The 25,349-nt window shown below is 37.4% G+C and overlaps 1 protein-coding gene across 8 annotated transcripts in view; it reads left to right on the top strand.

The window, feature by feature from the left end:
- ABCC9 (ATP binding cassette subfamily C member 9) overlaps window positions 1–25,349 on the top strand; it is a 161,269-nt gene that overhangs the window by 16,751 nt on the left and 119,169 nt on the right. For all 8 annotated transcript variants that reach the window (XR_008711663.1, XR_008711639.1, XR_008711662.1 and 5 more), the window contains 9 exons: window positions 1,626–1,792; window positions 2,830–3,072; window positions 8,634–8,828; window positions 10,969–11,121; window positions 11,610–11,765; window positions 12,247–12,381; window positions 15,085–15,247; window positions 21,409–21,449; window positions 22,369–22,511. Coding sequence is in view for 4 of the 8 variants with exons in the window: in XM_055571680.1 (XP_055427655.1) it covers window positions 1,626–1,792; window positions 2,830–3,072; window positions 8,634–8,828; window positions 10,969–11,121; window positions 11,610–11,765; window positions 12,247–12,381; window positions 15,085–15,247; window positions 21,409–21,449; window positions 22,369–22,511 (1,396 nt within the window). In the remaining 4 variants the exon portion in view is untranslated. The remainder of the gene's footprint in view (window positions 1–1,625; window positions 1,793–2,829; window positions 3,073–8,633; window positions 8,829–10,968; window positions 11,122–11,609; window positions 11,766–12,246; window positions 12,382–15,084; window positions 15,248–21,408; window positions 21,450–22,368; window positions 22,512–25,349) is intronic.

Here is a 25,349-nt window from a genome sequence, read left to right as displayed (position 1 = left end):
CCATCTGAAAATAGAGGCAGTTATATTTGTTTCTTTTCAAACTTTATGCTTTCTTTTTTATTTTTCTTGCTGTATTGCACTAGGGAGAATATCTAGTAAAATTCAGAATAAACATGGTGAGATGAAATCCTTATCTAGCTCCTGATTTTAGAAGAAAAGTAATCTTTTGTACTTAATTACAGAATTGATATAGACTTTTTATATAAGACTTTATCAAGTGAGTAAGTTTGCTGCTATGCAAAGCTTTGCTTTCTCAGAGGTTTCTTTTTTTAAAAATCGTGAGTAGCTCATATTTTACTGACAGACTTGTTTTCTGCATCAGTTGTAACTGTTATATTGCTGTTAAGGTGCTTCTGCTGATGTTCACTGACTGATTTTTCAAATGGTTAAGTAACCATGCGTACTGGGCTAAGCCACACATGGTCATGGTTTGTTACCCATGCTATATGTTGCTAGAGTTTATATGTTAGGGTTTTTACATCAATCATGAGGGATATTGGTTGTTTTTTTTTTTCTCAAAATAGTTTTGCCAGGTTTTTATATGTTGGGATACATAAATGAATTGGAAAATGCTCGCTATTTCTGTTTAATGAAGGGCATTGTGTGAGATTAATTTTACTTCTTAAAAATTCAGTAAAATTCATCAGTGAAGTTATCTGGGCCTGGAGTTTTAACTAAGGAGGGGATTTTAAATTATAGATTTATTTCTTTATAATAGACTCTTCAGAGTATCTGTTTCTGTTTATGTCAGTTTTGATAATTACAGTTTTTGAGAAAATTTCTGTTTCATCTAAATTTTTTTTGATTTATTGTCATAAAGTTGTTCAAGATACTCCCTGATTATCCATTTTAAGTACATAGGAGATACAGGGATAACTTTTCCTTTATTCTTAATATTGGTCATTTGTGTTGTTTTCTTGATCAGTCTAGCTGGGGACTTATCAATTTTCTTGATCTTTTAAATAGTCAACCTTATTGGTTTATTTTCTCAATTATTCTTTTTCTGTTTTATTGCTATTTTTTACTATTATCTCTCATTTTTTCATTTTGTTCATTGTTCTTTCCCTACCTTTTTAAGGTGGAAACTTTAGGTCATTGATTTTGGATCTTTTATTTTTTCTAAAATAAATATCTAAAGCCATAAATTTTCATCTCAGTATTGTTTAAGTTACAATTCCTAAATTTTTAATCTGCAGTATTTTCATTATAATTTAGTTAAAATATTTTCTAACTTCCCCGGTAATTTCTTTTTTAACATATGGTTACTTAGAAATGTATTGTTTAGTTTCCAAATGTTTTGAGATGTCTAGACATCTCAGTGTGTGAAAATACCCCTTCCATTATCTCTGCCTGGTGTTCATACTATATAATCCTCTCTCCTTGAGTGTGAGTGGACCTGTGACTTCCTTCTAGCTAATAAGGTTTGGCAACGATGAAGATATCACATCTGTTGGGATTGCAGCCTTTGTTCATATCTGGATTAATTCAAACAAAATTATCTGAAAATAGAATATCTTAAATTGTCTTTGTTATTAAAAAGTATTGTATTTATATTGAGATTTCAGTAAAATCTTTAAAATAGCAGTGACGGGTTGTATCTTTTCTTTTTCTGTTTAATTTTCCAGCCTTATTCCTGTATTGGGTAATGGCCTTTATCACAAAAACCATAAAGCTGGTCAAATATTGGCAGTCTGGTTGGGGAATATCAGACCTGCGTTTCTGCATCACAGGCATAATGGTCATTTTGAATGGACTCTTGATGGCTGTGGAGATCAATGTCATTCGGGTCAGAGTGGGTATCTAATAATTTTTGTTTAGTTACTGGAGTTCAGAAGCAAATATTAGAGATCATGGCCAGCTTGGCATCATTAGTATTCAAGAGCCTATACAATGATATATCGTTTATGTGTACAAATATAAAGTTGAGCAATTACTAAGTTCAGACCATTAATTTTCCAGAAATCTCAATATAACCCTGGAATCTATTGATTCACTTGCAAATATTGATTGAGTGCCTAGGATGTGCCAAACAATTATGCTTAGTCCATATTATAGATTAAACTGTTTTCATCAGGAAATTCTACCACTTGTAATTGGTCCAAAGCAAACCTGGCTCAATCAAACTAGTGTATTCTCAGAAATGTCAAGCTGATAAGAAGATAACTTAATCCACTTTCTTCACTTCATTGATGAAGAAACTTCTGTAGACAGAACTCTAGCTTTATAAACAAAGTAACATGATCAAATCTCATACCCGGTCTGTGATTACAAATCTGTTCTACTTCCAGCCATATAACACTGCCTGTTACATTGTGTGACATACCAGTGACCTGTTTTTCAATGTTCATTTTCTGTCAGAGCACTCTGAATTTGCTATGAATAGCAAGATACATGTTGCCATGGATAGTGGAAACAGCAAACATCAGCCAGACCACAAATTAATAGAGAGTGACTCAACAATGCTGTTGATAAAACATTTAAGCAATCTGCACAGTGTAAAAATCTTCATTTAGTTGACTAAATATCATGAAATATCAGGAAAGGATATCATGAAAGACTGATTTTTAGTGATAACTCTTTTAAAGAAATAATTGATTTTTTAACATTCACCTAAGTGTAATTAAATATGAAATTCTGGAATTTAACTAGAATCTAGTCACAATAAAAGGGAATTTTTTTCTAAGAAGAATATTTCAGAAAAGGATGGAAAGAAGTATGAAAATGTAAAAATTAGCTTCATTAAATGAAAATGTAAAAAAGTTTAAAAATTTATTTTTAATGTGTGGGAAAAGAATCAGGTTAATTGTTCTGGAATTTTTCTTATCACAGAGATATGTATTCTTCGTGAATCCGCAGAAAGTAAAGCCCCCTGAAGACCTCCAGGATCTGGGTGTGAGGTTTCTCCAACCGTTCGTGAATTTATTGTCAAAAGCAACCTACTGGTGGATGAACACGCTCATCATATCTGCTCATAAAAAGCCTATTGATCTGAAGGCAATTGGAAAATTACCAATAGCAATGAGAGCAGTAACAAACTATGTTTGTTTGAAAGATGCATATGAAGAACAAAAGGTAAGTCAGTAACCATTTTTCATGTCCATGATTGTAAAGAATGGACCTCTTAATACAAAGGCACTAAGCTTAAATAATGTTAAGCTTTTGTTGTTTAGTTGCTCAGTCATGTCTGACTCTTTGTGATCCCATGGGCTATAGCCTGCCAGGCTCCCCTTTCCATGGGATTTCCCAGGCAGAGAATACTGGAGTGGGTTGCTGTTTCTTTTCTCCAGGGGATCTTCCGAACCCAAGAATCAAAGCCCTCTCCTGCATTGCCGGTGGATTCTCTTAAATAACAGTAAATAATATTTAGTGAGAGCAGATTTTCTCCATCTGTCTTTCCCAGTAGTTTTGAGTCATGTTAACTGGACTGCTGGAAATATACTGGAAAAGCCAATGAAATATGTTATGTTAGTTGCCCAGTCACTACATGAAGAGGGAAAGAGTGCTATCTTTTCTCTGGCACCTAATGGAAAGTAAGAATTAAAATCAATAGTCATGTATGTCGAATCCTTGTCACCATATAATATTAATAATCCACAGATTTTTCATTGTTTTGTTTCAAGTATCTTAATAATTTTTATTATTTAAAGGGAAAATAGGTCATATCCATGAATAACTTTTGAGAAATGAAAATCCTTAAATTAGTTATTAATTAAAATTTGAACTCTGCATTTCAAAATTGGGGAACTAAATTAAATAAAGGGGCATCATCTGCCTATTCCATGTATCACTCTATATGTCTGGCAAAATTGATTTCTTCTGGTATTTTCTGTGGATATTTATAACTGCCTTTAAAGATTTAAATATGAGACTATGGATATTTTCAATTTGTCTTTTTATAATTCTGAGTAGTCTTGTGTGCTATTCACAGTGGTAGATGTATTGCTGTCACCTACAAATATTATTGTAACTAAAATATGAATATTTATACCAACATTGGAAGGAAATACTGTATGGTGGATCAGTCAAAGAGTTTTTGGCTGTTCTAAATCTAGATCAACAAAGCATTTATGGTAAATGATGAAAATGACCTCTGTTTTGTGTCAAAAATGTGTGTTATGAAATTAATAATCCAGGAAATGGTTACTACAGATGAACCTGAGTCATCACTCTGGTTTCACCTCTGGGAAAAGTATTGCATTGTTTTTTAACAACTTCTAAATAAAGATTAATAATATAGTCTAAGCATAGCTTTAGTTTTCTGAATGCTCTTTATAACAGATTTGCTTAAATATCAGTAAGCTTTAAAATATAATCGAATTATTCATCTCACAAGGAGTTGAATATGAAACATAATTGAACTCTACTGCATTGAGTTAGCTTCTTTGCCAAGTCATAATTGTGATTGTTTGGGTCTTGAAATCTTTTCAACAAATGATTATAGAAGTGTGAAGCCATGAGTTGGCATAAGTAGATATACCATTCTTCATTTTGCATCTCTTTAAGTAATAACTAGGAGGCACAAGTCTAACATAACTTTAAAAAGTATTGACCCCATTTAATGGAGACAGGAAATACCTGGAGAAGAAGCAGTTTGAAGCTAGGATTGATCTCAGAGGGAGAGCCTGAAGAGACGTGAGTGGTCCTGAAGGGTGGGGTTCCCTTCCTGGTAATTAAACCTGGATAACCTGGATGAAAATCAAGAGTCCTAGCCACTAGACCACCAGGAGCTAGAGACAGAAGCATAGTGGCCCTGGCTCTTGCCCCTATTTGAAAGCAAGAATGTTTCAAGGAGAGAAAAACTGTAATAACAGGTACAAAGTTTATTATTAGAGACATAGCACAATGTATGGGAAAGCATACAGGAAAACAGTTTGTTTATCTAACTCAGAACCAGGGCAGAGATACACACCCAGAGAAAAAGGGTATGGGCATCCTCTCTAGTGAGGAGGGCAGTATGTCAGAAACTACGCAGAGAGACACACCCGGAGAGGAGTTGGAGCATCCTGAGTGAGGAGGAGCTCAGTACAGAGGTGATGTAAATCACTTATAAAACAGTCTTTCTGGGACTTTGTTTACCTTTGGCCAATTACTTTGTTTCTTTCTTCACCCCTGACTGGTCCATGGACCCTCCCCAAGATGTGTGAGCAACTTTTCTCTAAGGTGGATCCCACCACAGAGGCCTATGGGTGCATGTCCACACTTAAGGGGTGGGTTCCCCTCCCTTTTCAACCCCCAAGAAGCCTTCCTGCACATGTGCAAACAGGGAAGTCTTTCTTGACCTCAAGAGCGGGTACTTTATCTCTTTGGTTTAGCAGAGCTCAGCTTTTGCCACTAGCTTTGTCTTTGGAGCTTCTGGGTAAGAACAAAAGCTCAGTTTTACTCCACTTGACAAACACCAGGTGTCTGGCACAGAGGCACATTGTCTCCTATCTCAGGATGATCTCTTTTGTTTAGCTTGTAATAATGTGATAAGTTAATCTCTTGTGACCTAATATCTTAGATCTTAACTAAACTTCAGAAATCTTAACTAGACTGTCAATAACCTGTACTTTGCGTTTCACTACGGAATGAAGCAGGGCAAAGACTAATGGAGCTTTGCCAAGAAAATGCACTGGTCATAACAAACACCCTCTTCCAACAACACAAGAGAAGACTCTATACATGTACATCACCAGATGGTCAACACCGAAATCAAATTGATTATATTCTATGCAGCCAAAGATGGAGAAGCTCTATACAGTCAGCAAAAACAAGACCGGGAGCTGACTGTGGCTCAGACCATGAACTCCTTATTGCCAAATTCAGACTTAAATTGAAGAAAGTAGGGAAAACCACTAGACCATTCAGGCATGACCTAAATCAAATCCCTTATGATTATACAATGGAAGTGAGAAATAGATTTAAGGGCCTAGATCTGATAGATAGAGTGCCTGATGAACTATGGAATGAGGTTCGTGACATTGTACAGAAGACAGGGATCAAGACCATCCCCATGGAAAAGAAATGCAAAAAAGCAAAATGGCTGTCTGGGGAGGCCTTACAAATAGGCCTTCTTTTCTCTTGTGAAAAGAAGAGAAGCGAAAAGCAAAGGAGAAAAGGAAAGATATAAACATCTGAATGCAGAGTTCCAAAGAATAGCAAGAAGAGATAAGAAAGCCTTCTTCAGCGATCAATGCAAAGAAATAAAGGAAAACAACAGAATGGGAAAGACTAGAGGTCTCTTTAAGAAAATCAGAAATACCAAAGGAACATTTCATGCAAAGATGGGCTCGATAAAGGACAGAAATGGTATGGACCTAACCGAAGCAGCAGATATTAAGAAGAGGTGGCAAGAATACACAGAAGAACTGTACAAAAAAGATCTTCATGACCCAGATAATCACGATGGTGTGATCACTGACCTAGAGCCAGACATCCTGGAATGTGAAGTCAAGGGGGCCTTAGAAAGCATCACTACAAACAAAGCTAGTGGAGGTGATGGAATTACAGTTGAGCTATTTCAAATCCTGAAAGATGATGCTGTGAAAGTGCTGCACTCAATATGCCAGCAAATTTGGAAAACTCAGCAGTGGCCACAGGACTGGAAAAGATCAGTTTTCATTCCAATCCCAAAGAAAGGCAATGCCAAAGAATGCTCAAACTACCACACAATTGCACTCATCTCACACGCTAGTCAAGTAATGCTCAAAATTCTCCAAGCAGGGCTTCAGCAATATGTGAACCGTGAACTTCCTGATGTTCAAGCTGGTTTTAGAAAAGGCAGAGGAACCAGAGATCAAATTGCCAACATCTGCTGGATCATGGAAAAAGCAAGAGAGTTCCAGAAAAACATCTATTTCTGCTTTATTGACTATGCCAAAGCCTTTGACTGTGTGGATCACAATAAACTGTGGAAAATTCTGAAAGAGATGGGAATACCAGACCACCTGACCTGCCTCTTGAGAAATTTGTATGCAGGTCAGGAAGCAACAGTTAGAACTGGACATGGAACAACAGACTGGTTCCAAATAGGAAAAGGAGTACGTCAACGCTGTATATTGTCACCCTGCTTATTTAACTTATATGCAGAGTACATCATGAGAAACACTGGGCTGGAGGAAGCACAAGCTGGAATCAAGATTACTGGGAGAAATATCAATAACCTCAGATATGCAGATGACACCACCCTTATGGCAGAAAGTGAAGAGGAACTAAAAAGCCTCTTGATGAAAGTGAAAGTGGAGAGTGAAAAAGTTGGCTTAAAGCTCAACATTCAGAAAACGAAGATCATGGCATCTGGTCCCATCTCTTCATGGGAAATAGATGGGGAAACAGTGGAAACAGTGTCAGACTTTATTTTTCTGGGCTCCAAAATCACTGCAGATGCTGACTGCAGCCATGAAATGAAAAGACGCTTACTCCTTGGAAGGAAAGTTATGACCAACCTAGATAGCATATTCAAAAGCAGAGACATTACTTTGCCAACAAAGGTTTGTCTAGTCAAGGCTATGGTTTTTCCTGTGGTCATGTATGGATGTGAGAGTTGGACTGTGAAGAAGGCTGAGCACCAAAGAATTGATGCTTTTAAACTGTGGTGTTGGAGAAGACTCTTGAAAGTCCCTTGGACTGCAAGGAGATCCAACGAGTCCATTCTGAAGGAAATCAGCCCTGGGATTTCTTTGGAAGGAATGATGCGAAAGCTGAAACTCCAGTACTTTGGCCACCTCATGCGAAGAGTTGACTCATTGGAAAAGACTCTGATGCTGGGAGGGATTGGGGACAGGAGGAGAAGGAGACGACAGAGGATGAGATGGCTGACTCGATGGACGTGAGTCTGAGTGAACTCCAGGAGTTGGTGATGGACAGGGAGGCCTGGCGTGCTGCGATTCATGGGGTCGCAAAGAGTCGGACACAACTGAGTGACTGATCTGATCTGATCTATTTCCATATGGCGTCATTTGGTAATATTCACTACTGATATATTTATTTTCTAAATCAAAGAGAATTAAGCTTAATTTGGACTTTGGAAATTTGGGCTCATTCTTTGACAACTAAAAATAATACAAAATGTTTGAAAAATTTGCCTAGTTACTCTTCATTCTCTTTCTTTCATTAAAATGAATTCAATAATGCATATATATGGAATTTAGAAAAATGGTGATGAACCTCTTTGCAAGAGCAAGAATAGAGATGCAGACATACAGAATGGATTTGTGGACAGAGTGGAGAAAGGAGAGGGTGGGATGAATTGAGAAAGTAACATTAAAATATATACATTACCATGTGGGAAATAGAAAGCTAGTAGGAAGTTGCTATATAACTCAGGGAGTTCAGTCTGGTGCTCTGTGATAACTTAGAACTAAATATATATATTACATACATATAAAGTTTTGGAATGTGTTCAAAATTAAAATAACTAGCTAAATAAATGGGAATATATTATAAATGGAAATATATTAAAAATGAATTAAGTGTCTGTTGGTTGCAAGAATGCAGGAATACCAAACTATATGTAGTATATTGAAAGTGACTCAGTAACATTTATTTTTATCTTTTAAAATATCAGAAATACTAGAAGAGATTTCCATAGTGGCTAAGATTAATTGCCACTCTATCATTTTATTTTGGTTCATCAAATTTTTTTTTTATTTCAGAAAAAAGTGGCAGATGACCCAAATCGGACTCCATCTATATGGCTGGCAATGTACAGAGCTTTCGGGCGACCAATTCTACTTAGTAGCACATTTCGTTATCTTGCTGACTTACTGGGTTTTGCCGGACCTCTCTGTATTTCTGGAATAGTTCAGCGTGTAAATGACACCCAGAATGAAACAAATAACCCAACAGGAGTAAGTTTGTGGTGCCTTTGAATGGAAATATATTATTGGCAAATTTCTTTTGTTACTTTTTTAAAATGCGGTTTTATGAGCAGTGCAAATAATCTTATTAACAGAGAATTGAATGCTTTTTAAAAGAATGAAAATTAATTTTCCTTGTAGAGAAAAACATTAGCCTATGTATTCATTGAATGGATTTGGCCAACAAAATTATTTCTCAGATTCAGAGGCTATAAACATTTAATAGCATTTACTGTGTTCTGCAAATGATGCTCAGAAATTTAACATTGGTTATTTTATTAGATCTTTTTAGCAATCCTGTAAAGAATTTTCATGCATGAGTCCTTGGGGGTGGCTGAATCACTTTTTTTCCCCTGATGGCTCAGATGGTAGAGTCCGTCTGCAATGTGGGAGACCTGGGTTCAATCCCTGGGTTAGGAAGATGCCCTGGAGAAGGAAATAGCACCCCACTCCAGTACCCTTGCCTGGAAAAGCCCATGGACAGAGGAGCCTGGTAGGCTACAGTCCATGGGGTCACAAAGAGTCGGACATGACTGAGCGACTTCACTTTCAATGGCCAGTGATGTGGGCAATGTGATTTGATTTGGTTTCCTATGTAGTGAAAGCCACCTTGCTTCATAATGATCAGGTCAAGTCACATTATATTTTTATTAGACATTATGTTACTATTGGGGACTATATAGTGTAAAATATTTGCTGTTATAAATTTACAACCTTATATTTTCTGTTCTTAAGAAAGTCTGCATCATGAGCTTCCCGATTTCCTTCTAAAATAAGAATTGATTTCCCTAGTTTCACGTGTAGAAACTCTAGTCCAGATGAATCAGTTTTCCTTTTTTACGGTCTCAATCTGATTTCCACTCCTCTTTTTTTACCTTTTGGAATTGTATGCATTTCTAAAGCCTTCAGTAAATGCTGCCTTCTCATTGAAGCTTTTTTTGATTGTCCTTGTTGGTGGAATTTGCTTCTCTTTGGTCATCTCCTAACACATTGTTCGCTTCACATTGGCACTTGCCATAAATGCTATTTATAATGAAGCATGTTATCTATGGATATGCTTATCTTTCTACGTTGTGAGCTCTCTAAACAGAATGACTATGAAGCTCCCATTTTTGCCCTCAAAACCCAGTTCTTTGCATATATTAGTGCTCAATTATTACTAATGTAAACCAGCTATTTTACCATTGAATACATGTTTGTGATGTTTTATCCTTGCTAGCCTGATTATATACAGATATTGAAATTCCACATAGTATCCAATCATCCCTTGTACTTAGGTGTATTAACCATGTATTTTTCTGAGAAAAAAGAAAATTTACACATTTGTGTATATCCCCTGGAAAGACGAGGAAGGGACCAGAAATATTTAGAATTTAACTGATTGAAACCATAAAAAAAAAAGTGGCTCAATTGACATGTTGTGTTTATCTGAGTGTTACTTTTCCCTCATTTCTAACAAATAAGTGACCATATGCTACTGTTACAAACAAAAAGTTATTAATTTGTATATTCTTATGATGACTTCAGTTATAATCTGACTGAAATAGTTTTTAAAGTTATGCTTTGTCACTGAAATTGTCTTTTGGGCAAAATAGCCAATTTATGTTTTTTACCATTTATAATTTATGTTTTCATCATATGAATTAAGATGAAGATCAGAAAAAGTCAACTGTGTAGACTTTATTATTTTTAATTAATAAGGCTATGGAAGTTGTATATTTGTCCCATTGGTCTTGCTGACGTTGTAGGTTCTACTTCTAAATTACAAAGAATCTAAACTAACTTTGTCTTGGTTTACTACTAATGTTTTCCAGTTAACCAAGGTAGACTATATCTTTGTAGAAAATGTATTAACTTAAAAAAATTTAAATGTACCTTTTTTCCTACAAAAAGGCTTTTCCAACAATCTTAATGATCAATTTGAAATTTTTTATGTTCAACTGGTTTGTGTTTGTATCTGTTGACATTATGAGGAAAAGCCAAATCGTCTTACTCTGACTCATTCTACTGCTGTATTATAAAGACATTGAATTTTTATATTAAGCAACCATGCATTATTTGATAAATGCAAACTATATACTGGTATATGAATAGTTTTAATTTATATCTTTTTTTTTCATTTTGGGATAAGGCTTCAGAAACCCTCTCATCAAAGGAATTTCTTGAAAATGCTTATGTTCTAGCAGTTCTTCTGTTCCTGGCTCTTATTCTGCAAAGGACATTTTTGCAGGCTTCCTACTATGTGACCATTGAGACTGGCATTAACCTGCGTGGAGCCTTGCTGGTACGTATAAGCTCTGAAGGATCCTGACCACAAACCATTCAGTGATAGGAATAGTTGAGAATTCAGTTTTATTTTTCTCCTTCCATTTTCAGTTTGATATTATGACATCAATACTTTCAGGATCTACTTAATAAAAAAAACGTAAAGTTGATTAATAAGCCCACTGAATTAAAAATATTCTAATAATATATTAACATATTTTGAAATCTTGCATTTATTTACTTCTGTTACTGTTTGTTCCAGAGATTATGTTTAAATTTGAATATATGTTGAGATTATATCATCAGGAAAAATAAGTTTGTATTTAGTTGAGGACTAAAAGTAACAATGCTGAAATAAAAATAATAGCTGACTTAAGATGGCATTATAGGGTTTTCTCCTTTTTTTCAGAAAATTTAAAAATCTTAGTTTTTTCAATGCAAATAAATAAGGATAGTGTTGACTTTTAAAATTTGATCTTCAAGTATGTTTTTTTCCCTTTTTTGCAGGCCATGATATATAATAAAATCCTTCGGCTTTCTACATCTAATTTATCCATGGGTGAGATGACCCTGGGTCAGATCAATAACCTGGTCGCCATTGAAACCAATCAGCTCATGTGGTTCTTGTTCCTGTGTCCCAATCTATGGGCCATGCCTGTTCAGGTAGATCAATATGAGTAAGATTCTCATTTGCTGAGGAAATAATAAGAAATTGTCAGTTTTTAAATTTGTTTGTGTCCTTTTAAAAGTTTGATGACTGTTTCTGGTCAAAAGCGTCTTGGGGCCCCTCTGCAACTTCATGTAGTAAATTGGTTCGACACCAGTTGTACACATCATGTTGCTAAAAATAAATTCCTACTCCTTAGCCTTCCCCAGATAAATCATCATGAAATCCTACTGTCACAGCTGAGTTGACTTCCAAATAAACTTAATGGTTGTTCAGTTGCTAAGTTGTGTCCAACTCTTTGTGACCCCATGGACAGCAGCACGCCAGGCTCCCCTGTCCTTCACTGTCTCCCAGAGCGTGCTCAAATTTTTAAACTTAATAATTAAGAAATACTACAATTTCACTAAACAATATTTCCTTTTGTGCAGTGGTCCCCACACGCCTGTTCTTTCACCCCTTGCTTGTGTTTTCCTTTAGATCATCATGGGAGTGATCCTGCTCTACAACTTGCTTGGGTCCAGCGCTCTGGTTGGTGCTGCTGTCATTGTGCTCCTCGCGCCAATTCAATACTTCATTGCTACAAAGTTGGCAGAAGCTCAGAAGAGCACTCTTGTAAGTAACATCTCTTGGAAACCTTATTAGGAAAATCTAGTAATGTGGTTTCATTTTTAAATATATAGGAAATTAATACCATTCAGGGTTCTTTGGAAATCATTATACTGAAATGAAACACCAATATTTCTTTTCCGTTCTTGGGCAGTGAATGTGCCCAGGGGTTGCACAACCGGTTTTAAAAGTGGATTTGACATCTAAGATTTAATGACCTTAAACGCTAAATACCACCACAAAGCCTGATGTTTTTACAAGTCATGATGTGATGATGAGGCTTTAGCTCTTGTAGATCACATACTTACACTTAGCATATACTAGAGAATACACTTACTTGTGCATTTGATTACATATATATTGGATGTCAATTACTGACATAGGACAAATGGATCAAGGAATAAAGGGTCAGATTTAGTGCTTCTGAAATTAAATGTTCTGAGGGTTGAGTCAGACCACGTGATGAGCTATGGAGTTACACTGAAATGTTTCAGTAGCAGCTGCTCTGCCTGACTATGTTCATGGTCAGCTTGGCAAGTAAGAAAAAGCTCGGCTATTGACCCTTTCTGGCTTCAGTTGGGCTTCCCAGGTGGCACAGTGGTAAAGAATCTGCCTGCCAATGCAGGAGATGCAAAAGATGAGCCCTGGGTCAGGAAGATCCCCTGGAGTAGGAAATGGCAACCCACTCCAGTGTTCTTGCCTGGAAAATTCCATGGACAGAGGAGCCTGGTGGGCTGCAGTCCATGAGGTCGCAAAGAGTTGGACACAACTGAACACACGCACAAACACACACACTCTGGCTTCAGTTTGCCATGAAATCATTTTTTTTGACCAAGAATTGGCTTCTATTAAAGAAATATTTGCAAATGATAAAATTATTGACATCATGTTTAGAAATAAAGTTTGATTAAACATGAGCAAGTTTGTCTATAAATCAGACATGAAATGTAGAGATGCTACCACTGGTGGACCGTTTTCCAAACTGGTGTTTCCACCATGACAAGCAAGTCCCTTGTTACGCAAATGGTTTTTATCACTTGTTTTTTCTGCTGCTTCTGGTGAGGTTACTCATTACTCTAGGACAGGAATACAGAAAGGTGTGGAAGAGAGACACAAAGAGGGGACATGACAATCTAACATCTGATTCTCATTTTGCCATTCATACTATAGTCATTCACTCACCAGCAATCATGGGTAGGCAGTTAAGAGCCTCAAGAGACAAAAAGGTGAATAAAATCAGATCATTTGCTAATGCCATTTGCAGCAAGAGGGATGTGACGAGATTATCATCATACTAAATGAAGTAAGTCAAAAAGAGAAAGACAAATATTATACGACAACACTTATGTGTGGAATCTGAAATATGACACAAATGAACCTATCTATGAAACAGAAACAGAATCAGGGACATAGAGAATGGACAGGTGGTTCACAAAGAGAAGGGCTTGGGAGAGGGATGGAGTGGGAGCCTGGGGTTAGCAGATATAAGGTTTTATATACAAAATGGATAAGCTACAAGGTCCTCCTGTATAGCACAAGGAACTGTATTCAATATCCTGTGATAAACCATAATGGAAAAGAACATTTAAAAAATAATGTGTATGTATGTATATGTGTGTGTGTGTGTGTGTGTGTGTATATATATATATATATATATATATATAATTGAGTCACTTTGTTGTACAGCAGTAATTAACGCAATACTAAAACTCAGCTGTACTTCACAAAAGCAGATCATTTGCTGCTTTTGCTTCTTCCTATCTTTTGCCACTCTGCAGCTCCTTTTAAGAGTTCACAGGTGATACTGTACTTTCCTAGTAAATCTAATAGAATTTGGAGGAAGCTGATAGAGTTGACCAAAGAGAGGCTTTTGTATCAGCCATGTTTCTATAGTTAATCCAAGTTGTTAGCAATCAGTAAATCTAATTTAGCAATATGTGAGACCAGGTTTGATCCCTGTGTCAGGAAGATCCCCTGGAAAAGGGAATGGCAACCCACTCCAGTAGTCTTGCATGGAGAATCCCATGGACAGAGGAGCCTGGTGGGCTACAGTCCATGGGGTTGCAAAGAATTGGATACAACTGAGCAACTAACACAACACAATAACAACAAAATCTAATTTAGGCTCTGTGACAGAGCTTATGAAGAAGGAGGTAGGAATCTCTTGAAGTTAAAGATTATAGGCTTGGTTTCACTAAGTGTCTTATGAAGACTCACAGTGAATACACGCAACAGTGTACACTCACATTCCCAAATCAGTAGTGACCTAACTTTTTTTACATTCATTGTTTCTCATCTCCTAAGCATGAGTAATGGAGCTGAGGGGAGAATTAAATGATTTAGGTATGAGAAGGCACCCTTGGAAGTCTCTTTATTAACTCCTTACATGTCTGTATGTGTTTTCTGCAGACATCATTCAAGGAAATCGTATGAAACTTAAGACACTGCTTTTATTTAAACCAAAGCAACAGAAGCATGAACAGTTTTTAGGTGGAAAGAAATTGGAGGCTGTCTCATTCAACTCTTCATTTTCACTTTGGAGGCAGAAGCACAGAGAGTTTCACTATTTCTCCCAGGAATCTCAGAGCCATCATTAGAGGCCAAGCCAGGCAGAAATCAAGTTCTTCTCAATCCATATCCAGTAATGGCCTTGCCTCTCTGATTCACTTGGATGCAGCTTGCATTGTTTTTTATTCCTTCCTTTTATAGGATTATTCCACTGAGAGACTGAAGAAAACAAATGAAATACTGAAAGGCATCAAACTTCTAAAGCTGTACGCCTGGGAGCACATCTTTTGCAAGAGTGTGGAAGAGACAAGAATGAAAGAACTCTCCAGTCTCAAAACTTTTGCTCTTTATACATCACTCTCCAGTAAGTTGCTATCGCTCTGAGGACCACCAAAAACATGTGGTCTATTTGGTGTAACTTACGATCATTGAGACATTGTAGACATCAGAGGAAGTACATTTATTTTCTCCATTTGTGAGGTCCTGTAGCCACTAGCTAAACAAGTTTATTTAAATTTTTTTTTTTTTTGATGTGGACCATTTTTAAAGTCTTTTTGAATTTGTTACAGTATGGCTTCTGTTTTACATTTTGATTTTTTGGCGGTGAGACATGTGGGATTTTAGCTCCCAGACCAGGGATCAAAGCCACATCTTCTGCATTGAAAGGTGAAGTCTTAGAGACTGGACAGCCAGGGAAGTTCCTATTTAAATTTAAATTAAAAAGCAAAGTCAGAATGAGCTTAAAATCAAGTAGAACTGAATTTGACTCCTTGCAAGTTTATATCTTTGCCATGTTACTTGACATCTGAAATCCTTGGTTTCTTCATCTGTAAACTGGGGATGGTCTGATCCTTGAAACCCTCGTTTCAGTTGCAGTTGGGATGCATAGTGGGTTTTCAGTAAATATTTGCTTATGGAGAATAGACTTGTGGACCCAGGAGGAGGAAGGAGAGGGTGGAATGAATTGAGAGGATAGCATTGAAACATATACATTACCATATGTAAACTTAGGTAGCAGTGGAAATTTGTTGTATGACACAAGGAGCTCAAATCCAGTACTCTGTGACAATCTAGAGGAGTGACGATGTCACTCCTCGAGAGGAAAGTGGAAGGTGAGGGGGTGGTTCAAGAGGGAGGGGACATACGTATACGTAAGGATGATTCATGTTGATATATGACAGAAACCAACGCAGTATTGTAAAGCAATTATCCTCCAATTATTAAAAAATGTAAATTATAAATATCCATTGTAAAAATATAAATAAGTAAATTGATTTGACTATATTACTATTGATCTTATCCCCTAAAATCCTTAAAAATTATCTGTGGTTGTCTTCCCTGTCTCTTGGGGAGCTTATGATATTATATTTCCTTGAAGATTGTACTTGAAATGCCAGTTTTGGAAACCGAAGAGGAAAAAAGTCAGCATTTCCAGGTGAAAAAAGCCAAACTGCATTTACATAAAACCCTCTTTTTCCAGTACATGCTTAAGACTTTTTAAATACAAAGCTTTTCCTCCACAACTCTAATTTTAAAAACATGATTGTTTCAAAAATATTGTTGTTGTTTTCCTCAAAGGATGACACTGAGTACTTGTAAGAAGAATGAGTTCATATTAGTAGAATTCTTATGAACTTAGCCAAACTACTCCCACTAATGTTTGATTTAATTTGTATGTCAGTTTTGCTTCTTTCTATTGTTCTCAAGATTTTCAACAACTTTAAGTTTGGAGGTTTATAGATGGTTTCCTCTTGAATTCTGAACTACTTGAGTCCTTAGAGATTATAAACACTTCTTTTGTGAAATGAATGTAAGGAAAGTGTTTGGTTTATATAGCTCATTTATTTTAGCCCTAATGCTGGATACATTAGAAAGGAAGCGGGAAGGAGATTTATATTCCAGCTCTGCACCACGACTCATACAGTGTCAAAATACTAGAAGATGAAATGATTGATATCTACTTGCTTATATGATAGAACTGTAAGTTGCTGGCTCCTAAAATCTATTTCTGTCTGCAGTATACTAAAGTTCTCATGGGGTAGATGGATGTGGCCAGAAATGGTGATGATGCTGGTAATAGTAATTATGATAATAATAACAAAAACATTTTGAGATACTCAGCCAATTTTGCCATAAGTGACTTTACATATTTCATCCTATTTAGTCCTCACAGCAGCCCAGTGATTTTGATTCCATTATTAACTTCATTTTGCAAATTAGAAGATTGAAGTTAGAGCTTAAATAACTTGAATTTCCCCAAATCATCCAGTGGCTAAATAATAGAGGTGGATTGTTTAACTCAACCCAGTTATATAAGATTTGGGTTAGTTCTTGAAAGCCAGAGACAAAGGAGGAGAGGACAGAGGAGACCATACTAGAAACAAAAAGAAATCATGAAGGTCAAAGAGCATAGTCACATTTTTATGATTATACACAGCAGGAATTCTTGATGCAATGATGTGAAGTTCCACTTATACCATGTCCAGGTTTTATGATTTGATTACTTTGAGTGTTGGTGGTAGTGAAGAGCTTCCACTATGTGAGCTGAATACAACTGGTTGTGAATCTCACCTCTGCCATGTCATAGCAGGTTCAGTTCAGTTCAGTTCAGTCGCTCAGTCGTGTCCGACTCTTTGCAACCCCATGAATCACAGCACGCCAGGCCTCCCTGTCCATCACCAACTTTGACCAAATCACTACTTCTGTTCTCCAAGCCTCAATTTTTTTCATCCGTAACATTGGATGATAAAAATCTCTATCATGTGGATTGTGGTAAAGATGATAATAGATTAAAGAATGCTGCAGATGTTGATTGACTTGTTGGTTGACTGTATTCCAGGCAGTACATCAAGTGCTTTGTACTCATTGTGTATAAAGCACCTGGCAAGTGGGCTAGTGTTCAGTAACCTCACTCCCTCAGTTTCCTCCTCTAAAAATTGGTATAATAAAAATAATGCCTTTCTCAGGACTTCCCTGGTGGTCCAGTGTTTTAAGACTTCACCTTCCGATGCAGAGGGTGCGGGTTCAACCCCTGGTCAGGGAGCTAAGATCCTACATCCCTCACAGCCAAAAAACCAAAACATAAAACAGAAGCAGTGTTCTAACAAATTCAGTAAAATACTTCAAAGATGGTTCACATCAAAAAATCTTTTTTAAAAAAAAGGAGAGAGAGGATACCTTCTCACAGGTATAGTGTGAGAATCAAATGAAACAGTGAATGTGGCACTGTTCTGTAACTGTTAAAAATATCTAGTAAATGGTATTTGCAGAAAACCATAAAAAAAATCAAATAAAAAAGTCAGCCATACAACATAGTGGTTATTGTTGGGTCTTGGAGTGCAGGCTGACGTGAAATGAAATCCTGCCTCAGTCCCTTGTCCACTCTGCAACCTTGGTCAGCGTTTGGTGGCATCTCGGTTTCCTCATCAGGAAGTTGGGCTGTATTAAGCATGCCTGGGGGAATTAAGTAAGATAATGTACATAAAAATCCTCAATCCATGGTATCGGGAAATATTGAAAAACAAAGTTAAACGGGACAAATGCTAATAGAACAGAAGATCCATCTCTGTGAATCAATGTTCTTGCCACTGGAGATGATATCTGGGGGCAAAAGAAATTCGGTTGAATTATTTCCTAATCTCCACTTCCAAATGGATAAGTGCTGTTTATGGATTTAATTTATTGGCAAAAAAAAAAAAGAATGAACAACACTTTTATTTTTTCTCTCTTCACTTTGATAGAGTTTTACATGAAGAAGTGGGAAGAACATGAAGCTTTTGACCAGAAAAGTGTGGGTTTTAATCCAAGCTGTGTCATCTCCTAGTTTAGAATCTTGCCTGTTACTCATCCTTGCTGTTTTCTTTATTGCACTGGGGTTGTAATCATTAAATAGGAGAATACACATGAAGGTGCTCCTATCATATGTGAGTAATGTGAGTTGCTGGGTAGTGGCAGAATGAAGTGGTGGTGAGCACTGTCTGAGAAGCCCAGCTGTGACCTCGTGTGTCTCATTCTCATCTTTATGCTGAGGTAGAAATGGTTCCACTTCCTGCATTGGGTGCAGGGTGCCAGATAAGTAGTTTTTAATAAAATAGCAGCTGTTCTCGCTCTCCCTTATCAAGAGATTACTTATTTAAAGATATTTAGAATGAGTTATTGGAGAAGGAAATGGCAACCTACCTCAGTATTCTTGCCTGGCGAATCCCAGGGATGGAGGAGCCTGGTGGGCTGCTGTCCACGGGATCACACAGAGTCGGACACGACTGAAGTGACTTAGCATGCATGCTTGCATCGGAGAAGGAAATGGCAACCCACTCCAGTATTCTTGCCTGGAGAATCCCAAGGATGGAGGAGCCTGGTGGGCTGCCGTCTATGGCGTCGCACAGAGTCGGACACGACTGAAGCGACTTAGCAGCAATAGCAGCAGCAGAATGAGTTATAAGTAATGATATGGAGGAAAAGAAAAAGATAAGGTAACTTAGAAAAAAATAAGGTAACACTAGCCTGAAAAAGATGATGGAAACACGGCTCTTCATCTGTACTATTACGACTCTCAGAGCTGTGTTTGGATTGCTGGTACCGTACAAGAAGTCAGATTTGGTATCTAAGCCTCTTCTGGACCTTTAAAAGCACAGGCTAAGTCTGTATGTGATGGTAAGGACAGTTCATGAAAGCAGATCCTGAGAGCTGGTGGTGACTTTGGAAGGATTCTCTTTTTTATTAATTAATTTTTATTGGAGGGTAGTTGCTTTACAGTGTTGTGTTAGTTTCTGCTGTACAGCAAACAATGACTCAGCCATGTATACATACGTATGCTGCTGCTGCTGCTGCTAAGTCGCTTCAGTCGTGTCCAACTCTGTGCGACCCCATAGACGGCAGCCCATCAGGCTCCCCCGTCCCTGGGATTCTCCAGGCAAGAACCCTAGAGTGGGTTGCCATTTCCTTCTCCAATGAATGAGAGTGAAAAGTGAAACTGAAGTTGCTCAGTCATGTCCAACCCTTAGCGACCCCATGGACTGCAGCCTACCAGGCTCCTCCGTCCATGGGATTTTCCAGGCACGTATATCCCCTCCTTTTTGAATTTCCCTCCTGTTTAGGACACCAAGGCACTGAGTTCCCTGTGCTATACCATAGGTTCTTGTTAATCATCTATTTTACACATAGTATCAATAGTGTATATGTATCAATCCCAATTTCCCAGTTCCTCCCACCCCACACCTTTCCCCCTTGGTATCTATACATTTGTTCTCTATGTCTGTGTCTCTTTTTCTGGTTTGCAAATTAAGTCTTCTATACCATTTTTCTAGATTCCATAAATGTGCATTCATATACTATATTTGTTTTTCTTTTTCTGACTTTACTCTGTATAGGTGGACTCTTTTGAGTGTTGAGAAAATTAGATTCTAGTTCTTACTCTGCCATTGCCTGGCTCTGTTACCAACAATGCAGTTGCTTTTTGGTCCTCTGTCCCTAAAACTCTATGTTTTATGACAAAATAACTACAAATCATCAACTTGGCTTTTGATTTTTTTTTTCCCCTATTACTTCCAAATGCAAGTATTTTAGCCTAAATCTGAGTTTTTCTTATTTCGGTTCTGTGTATCGTGTTTACCAAATGATAGTGCACTATAGCCCTGGAGAGATTTAAACAAGCAGAGGGCCCAGGATATGGAGTTATTTTATCAAACAAAAGGTCTCTAAGTGAAAATTAATATCACTTCGGGAAGGAGATTTTTCACATAATGTCAAATTCTTGCTTTTTGTCCGTGTGTGAAAATGAAAGTGTTAACCGCTCAGTTATGTCTCTTTGCAAACTCATGGACTGCAGCCCACCAGGGTCCTCTGTCCATGGGATCTCCAGACAAGAATACTGGAGTGGATTGCCATTCCCTTCTTCAAGGGATCTTCCTGACTCAGGGATCAAACCCAGGTCTCCTGCATTGCAGGCGGATTCTTCACCATCTGAGCCACCAGGGAAGCCCCCCTTTATCTGTGTAATATCCCAGTTTTCATATTTTTAAGTTAGTTTAGTGGGGAAAAAATGTAGATTGTAAATACTCTGAAGAATGTGTATTTGTTAAGTTCTAATAACTTCAGTCATTAAAGGATTATTTTATTTAAACTTTGCTTTTTGTAACATTTCATAAAAATATAATTTTGGGGGACTTCCCTGGTGGTCCTGTGCTTAAGACTCCACACTTCCAGTGTATTCCAGGGCAGGGGGTTCCTTGCTGGGGAACGAAGATCCAGCTTGCTGTGTGGCTCAGCCAAAAAAAGAAATCAATGCTCAAAAATAATTTTTCAATAAACTAGAACATTTTCTGCTTAAGACTCATGTGTGGGAGTTCACAACTGTGAAACAAGAAATACCAACTGGGAAATGTTTGTGGACTCAAAGACAAAATGTTATTTAATGCATTCAATCCTTGATGTCTTCAAGGAAAGTTAAAATAATAATAAATAAATAAAGTTCCTGAAGATGTTTCACAGTTCAATGACACTAATGTCTTTGCTTTCTTTCCACAGTTTTCATGAATGCGGCAATTCCCATAGCAGCTGTTCTTGCTGTAAGACATGTTTTCTTACCTTTAGAAATGGAACCAAATCAGTGTTTAGAAATGACTTAGGAGTAAGCATGTGTGGGTGGTAACATGTATTACCGCCTTTTTGCTATCTCCGGTTTTCTCTTTGCTGTCTCCACTGTGATGGTTCTAATCTGGGGTTTCTCAACCATGGCACTATGGAACTTTGGGCTCAATAATTAATTCTTTGTGTGTTCTGCATTAGGATGTCTAGTAGCATCTCTGGCTTCCACTTATTAAATGCCATTTGTACCATCAAAAATATCCCCAGATACTGCCAAATGTGCCCAGGGAGCAAAATTAACAGAGGCTGAGAACTTACTGTTCTAACATCCAGGACCTGGTTCCTGGACATCTTACAACAAGGATAGTACTAGATCAACAACCCCAAAATGTTAAATGATTACATTTCAAAAGAAAAGGACAAACCCAGGAACTGGTATTACATTTAGAAATGTAAGTTTGCCTTGGATACCAGTGTTGGCGATTTTAGGAAAGAGCCACAATAGGGACCCCCAAACAATGGAATTTTCTTTTTTCTTTCTCAAAAAATTTAGTAGTGGTTGGAAAGAGCCGTACTAGGTGTTAAGAATTCTGGATTCTCTCATAGCTATTCCCCCTTTTCAGTAATTTGACAGAAGTCAGTTTTCTAATCTTTAGAATCTGTTTGGCCCTTTTCTCAAGTTTACTGCTAGAACTCATGTAGACCATTAAGTACTCTAGTATTTTAGTACTTAAGTACTCACGTGTTGTTTTTCTTAGGGAGTAATTTGGATGAAGTAATAGTATTTTTCAGAGTTGCAGTGGGCATGCTGGCATAGAAGAAGGTGTTCGGTTTGCAAAATTTAATGTAAGTATTTGTGAAGCTTTCTCCAGCTTTCTCTAACACCCTTTCTTTGCACAGACGTTTGTGACCCACGCATATGCCAGCGGGAACAACCTCAAACCTGCGGAGGCCTTTGCTTCGCTGTCGCTCTTCCACATCCTGGTCACCCCTCTCTTCCTGCTCTCCACCGTGGTCAGGTTTGCAGTCAAAGCCATCGTCAGGTATGTGCTGGAATGTCTGGGTTTTTTGCTTGATTATAGAAATACTACTTGCTCGTGTTGGCACTGGTTTAGGCACTTCTGTTGTGTCCAACTCTTTGCGACCCCACAGACTGTAGCCCGGCAGGCTCCTTTGACCATAGGATTCTCTGGGCAAGAATACTGAAGTGGGTTGCCATGCCTTCCTCCAGGGAATCTTCCCGACCCAGGGATTGAACCTGCATCTCTTACATCTCCTGCATTAGTAGGCAGGTTCTTTACCACTAGCAACACCTTGAAAGCCCACACGCTCATGATAGTAAGTTAGAAAATGTATAAAAAAAAATCTTAATCACTGCCCAGAGATCACTTGGTATCAGAGATAACTTGTTAAAACTTTGCTATGAGACCTTTCAGTCCCTTATTTCATGTAAAAATAATTACTCTAAAATAAAAATGTTTTGGTTATTTTCTCCCTCATTAAGACCATAGGCATGATATTTACTGGCTACGTGATATTCCATTGTTTGGAACTATTTGAATTTACTTAACAGTTACCACTTTATTGGACATTTAGAATATTTCTGTTTTCACCCTACCATAAATAATGTCTGAGAGAAGCATCTCTTTATCTTCAAACTTTCCTCTGATCATTTTCTAAAGTCAGATTTCTAGAAGTGTCAACACTCATTCTGATTAGTGTGCATCTTCTTAAGGCCCTTAATGAGGATGGCCATGTGGTTTTCCCTTAAAGGAGATATAGGTCAAAAGGTGTAACAGGTTTTTAAGATTTTTTTAATGAGTATAGCCATAATGTTTTCCAGCAAAGCTGGGCCAGTTTATATTTTTACCAACAGTGATAATGTTCACATCAACACATATTTTCTGTTTTATTTTAGTTTAGTTTGGCAAAGAAAAAATAAATAAAATTCCAGACTCACAGTCTCTGCAAATGGGAAGACTTTGCAGAACTGAGTGCAGTGTTTTGTTCACTTTAAGTATATTTTTGTAGTGTTTCTAATCAGTGTGGACCTCACCTTCGACTCACAGTGTCCCATAGTACACAGCTATAAAGAGACGTGATCTGATAGCAATCATTTCCCCACCATTTTGACTTGTGTTATATAATAGATGTGTTAGAAAACTGTATTATACTGCACCGTGTGTGCTTAGTCTACTATATTTGATAGGTATTCTTAAGATAGTATTTTGCTTTTTGCTATGAAGTTTTATACACCTTATAAAACCTCAGCACGTTTCATAAACAGTATTTATCATATTTATATCTGGCCTTTGGAAAAAAAAAAACCAAGATGTTGCAATACAGAAAGAAAACTGGAAAATTGAAGCCTTAACTATACTAAGCGTAGTGTTGCCATTGCTAGTAATATGGAGCATCTATCATAAGACCTTTAAAAATGAGGCAACTTTCCCACTGTTTATGTATTATTGAGAAAACTGGTATTTAACATTCAAAATAACAGAAGCTCCAGTTTTAGGCAATAGTATATAGTGACTTAATGACTTAACCCAAAATGTCATTATGATGTGTGTAACTTGTGTTAGCTGCTCAGCCGTGTCTGACTTTTTGTGACCCCGTGGACTGTAGCTTGCCAGACTCCTCTGTCCATACTGTTCATGGAATTCTCCAGGTAAGAATACTGGAGTAGATAGCCATTCCCTTCTCCAGGGAATCTTCCTGACCCAGGGATTGAACCCAGGTCTCCTGTACTGCAGACAGAATCTTTTACCATCTGAGCCACTAGGAAGCCCCAAAGGTTAGCTCACTGCATTGTCCAGGAAATGAACCCAAGTCAACTGCTTGGGTAGATGGGTGAATTTAACTCAGATGACCACTATATCTACTACTGTGGGCAAGAATCCCTTAGAAGAAATGGAGTAGCCATCATAGTCAACAAAAGGGTCCAAAATGCAGTTCTTGGAGGCAATCTCAAAAATGACAGAATGATCTCTGTTTGTTTCCAAGGCAAACCATTCAATATCACAGTAATCCAAGTCTATACCCCAACAAGTAATGCTGAAGAAGCTGAAGTTGAACTGTTCTATGAAGACCTACAAGACCTTCTAGAACTAACACCCAAAAAAGATGTCCTTTTCATTATAGGGGACTGGAATTCAAAAGTAGGAAGTCAAGAAACACCTGGAGTAATAGGCAAATTTGGCCTTGGAGTAAAGAATGAAGCAGGGCAAAGGCTAACAAAGTTTTGCCAAGAGAATGCACTGGTCATAGCAAATATCCTCTTCCAACAACACAGAAGACTCTACACATGGACATCACCAGATGGTCAACACCAAAATCAGATTGATTATATTCTTTGTAGCCAAAGATGGAGAAGCTCTATTCAGTTAGCAAAAACAAGACCAGGAGCTGACTGTGGCTCAGATCATGAACTCTTTATTGCCAAATCCAGACTTAAATTGAAGAAAGTAGGGAAAACCACTAGACCATTCAGGTATGACCTAAATCAAATCCCTTATGATTATACAATGGAAGTGAGAAATAGATTCAAGGGATTAGATCTGATAGAGTGCCTGATGAACTATGGATGGAGGTTTGTGACATTGTACAGGAGGCAGAGATCAAGACCATCCCCAATGAAAAGATCAGAAGGAGGCCTTACAAATAGCTTAGAAAAGAAGAGAAGCAAAAAGCAAGGGAGAAAGGAAAGATATACCCATTTGAATGCAGAGTTCCAAAGAATAGCAAGAAGAGATAAGAAAGCCTTCTTCAGTGATCAGTGCAAAGAAATGGAGGAAAACAATAGAATGGGAAAGACTAGAGTTCTCTTCAAGAAAATTAGAGATACCAAGGGAATATTGCATGCAAAGATGGGCACAATA

The sequence above is a fragment of the Bubalus kerabau genome, chromosome 1, assembly GCF_029407905.1.
Source record: "Bubalus kerabau isolate K-KA32 ecotype Philippines breed swamp buffalo chromosome 1, PCC_UOA_SB_1v2, whole genome shotgun sequence".
Classification (NCBI taxonomy): Eukaryota; Metazoa; Chordata; class Mammalia; order Artiodactyla; family Bovidae; genus Bubalus; species Bubalus kerabau.
The sequence above is the reverse complement of the archived record's forward strand: the minus strand, read 5'-3'. Positions and strand labels throughout refer to the sequence as shown.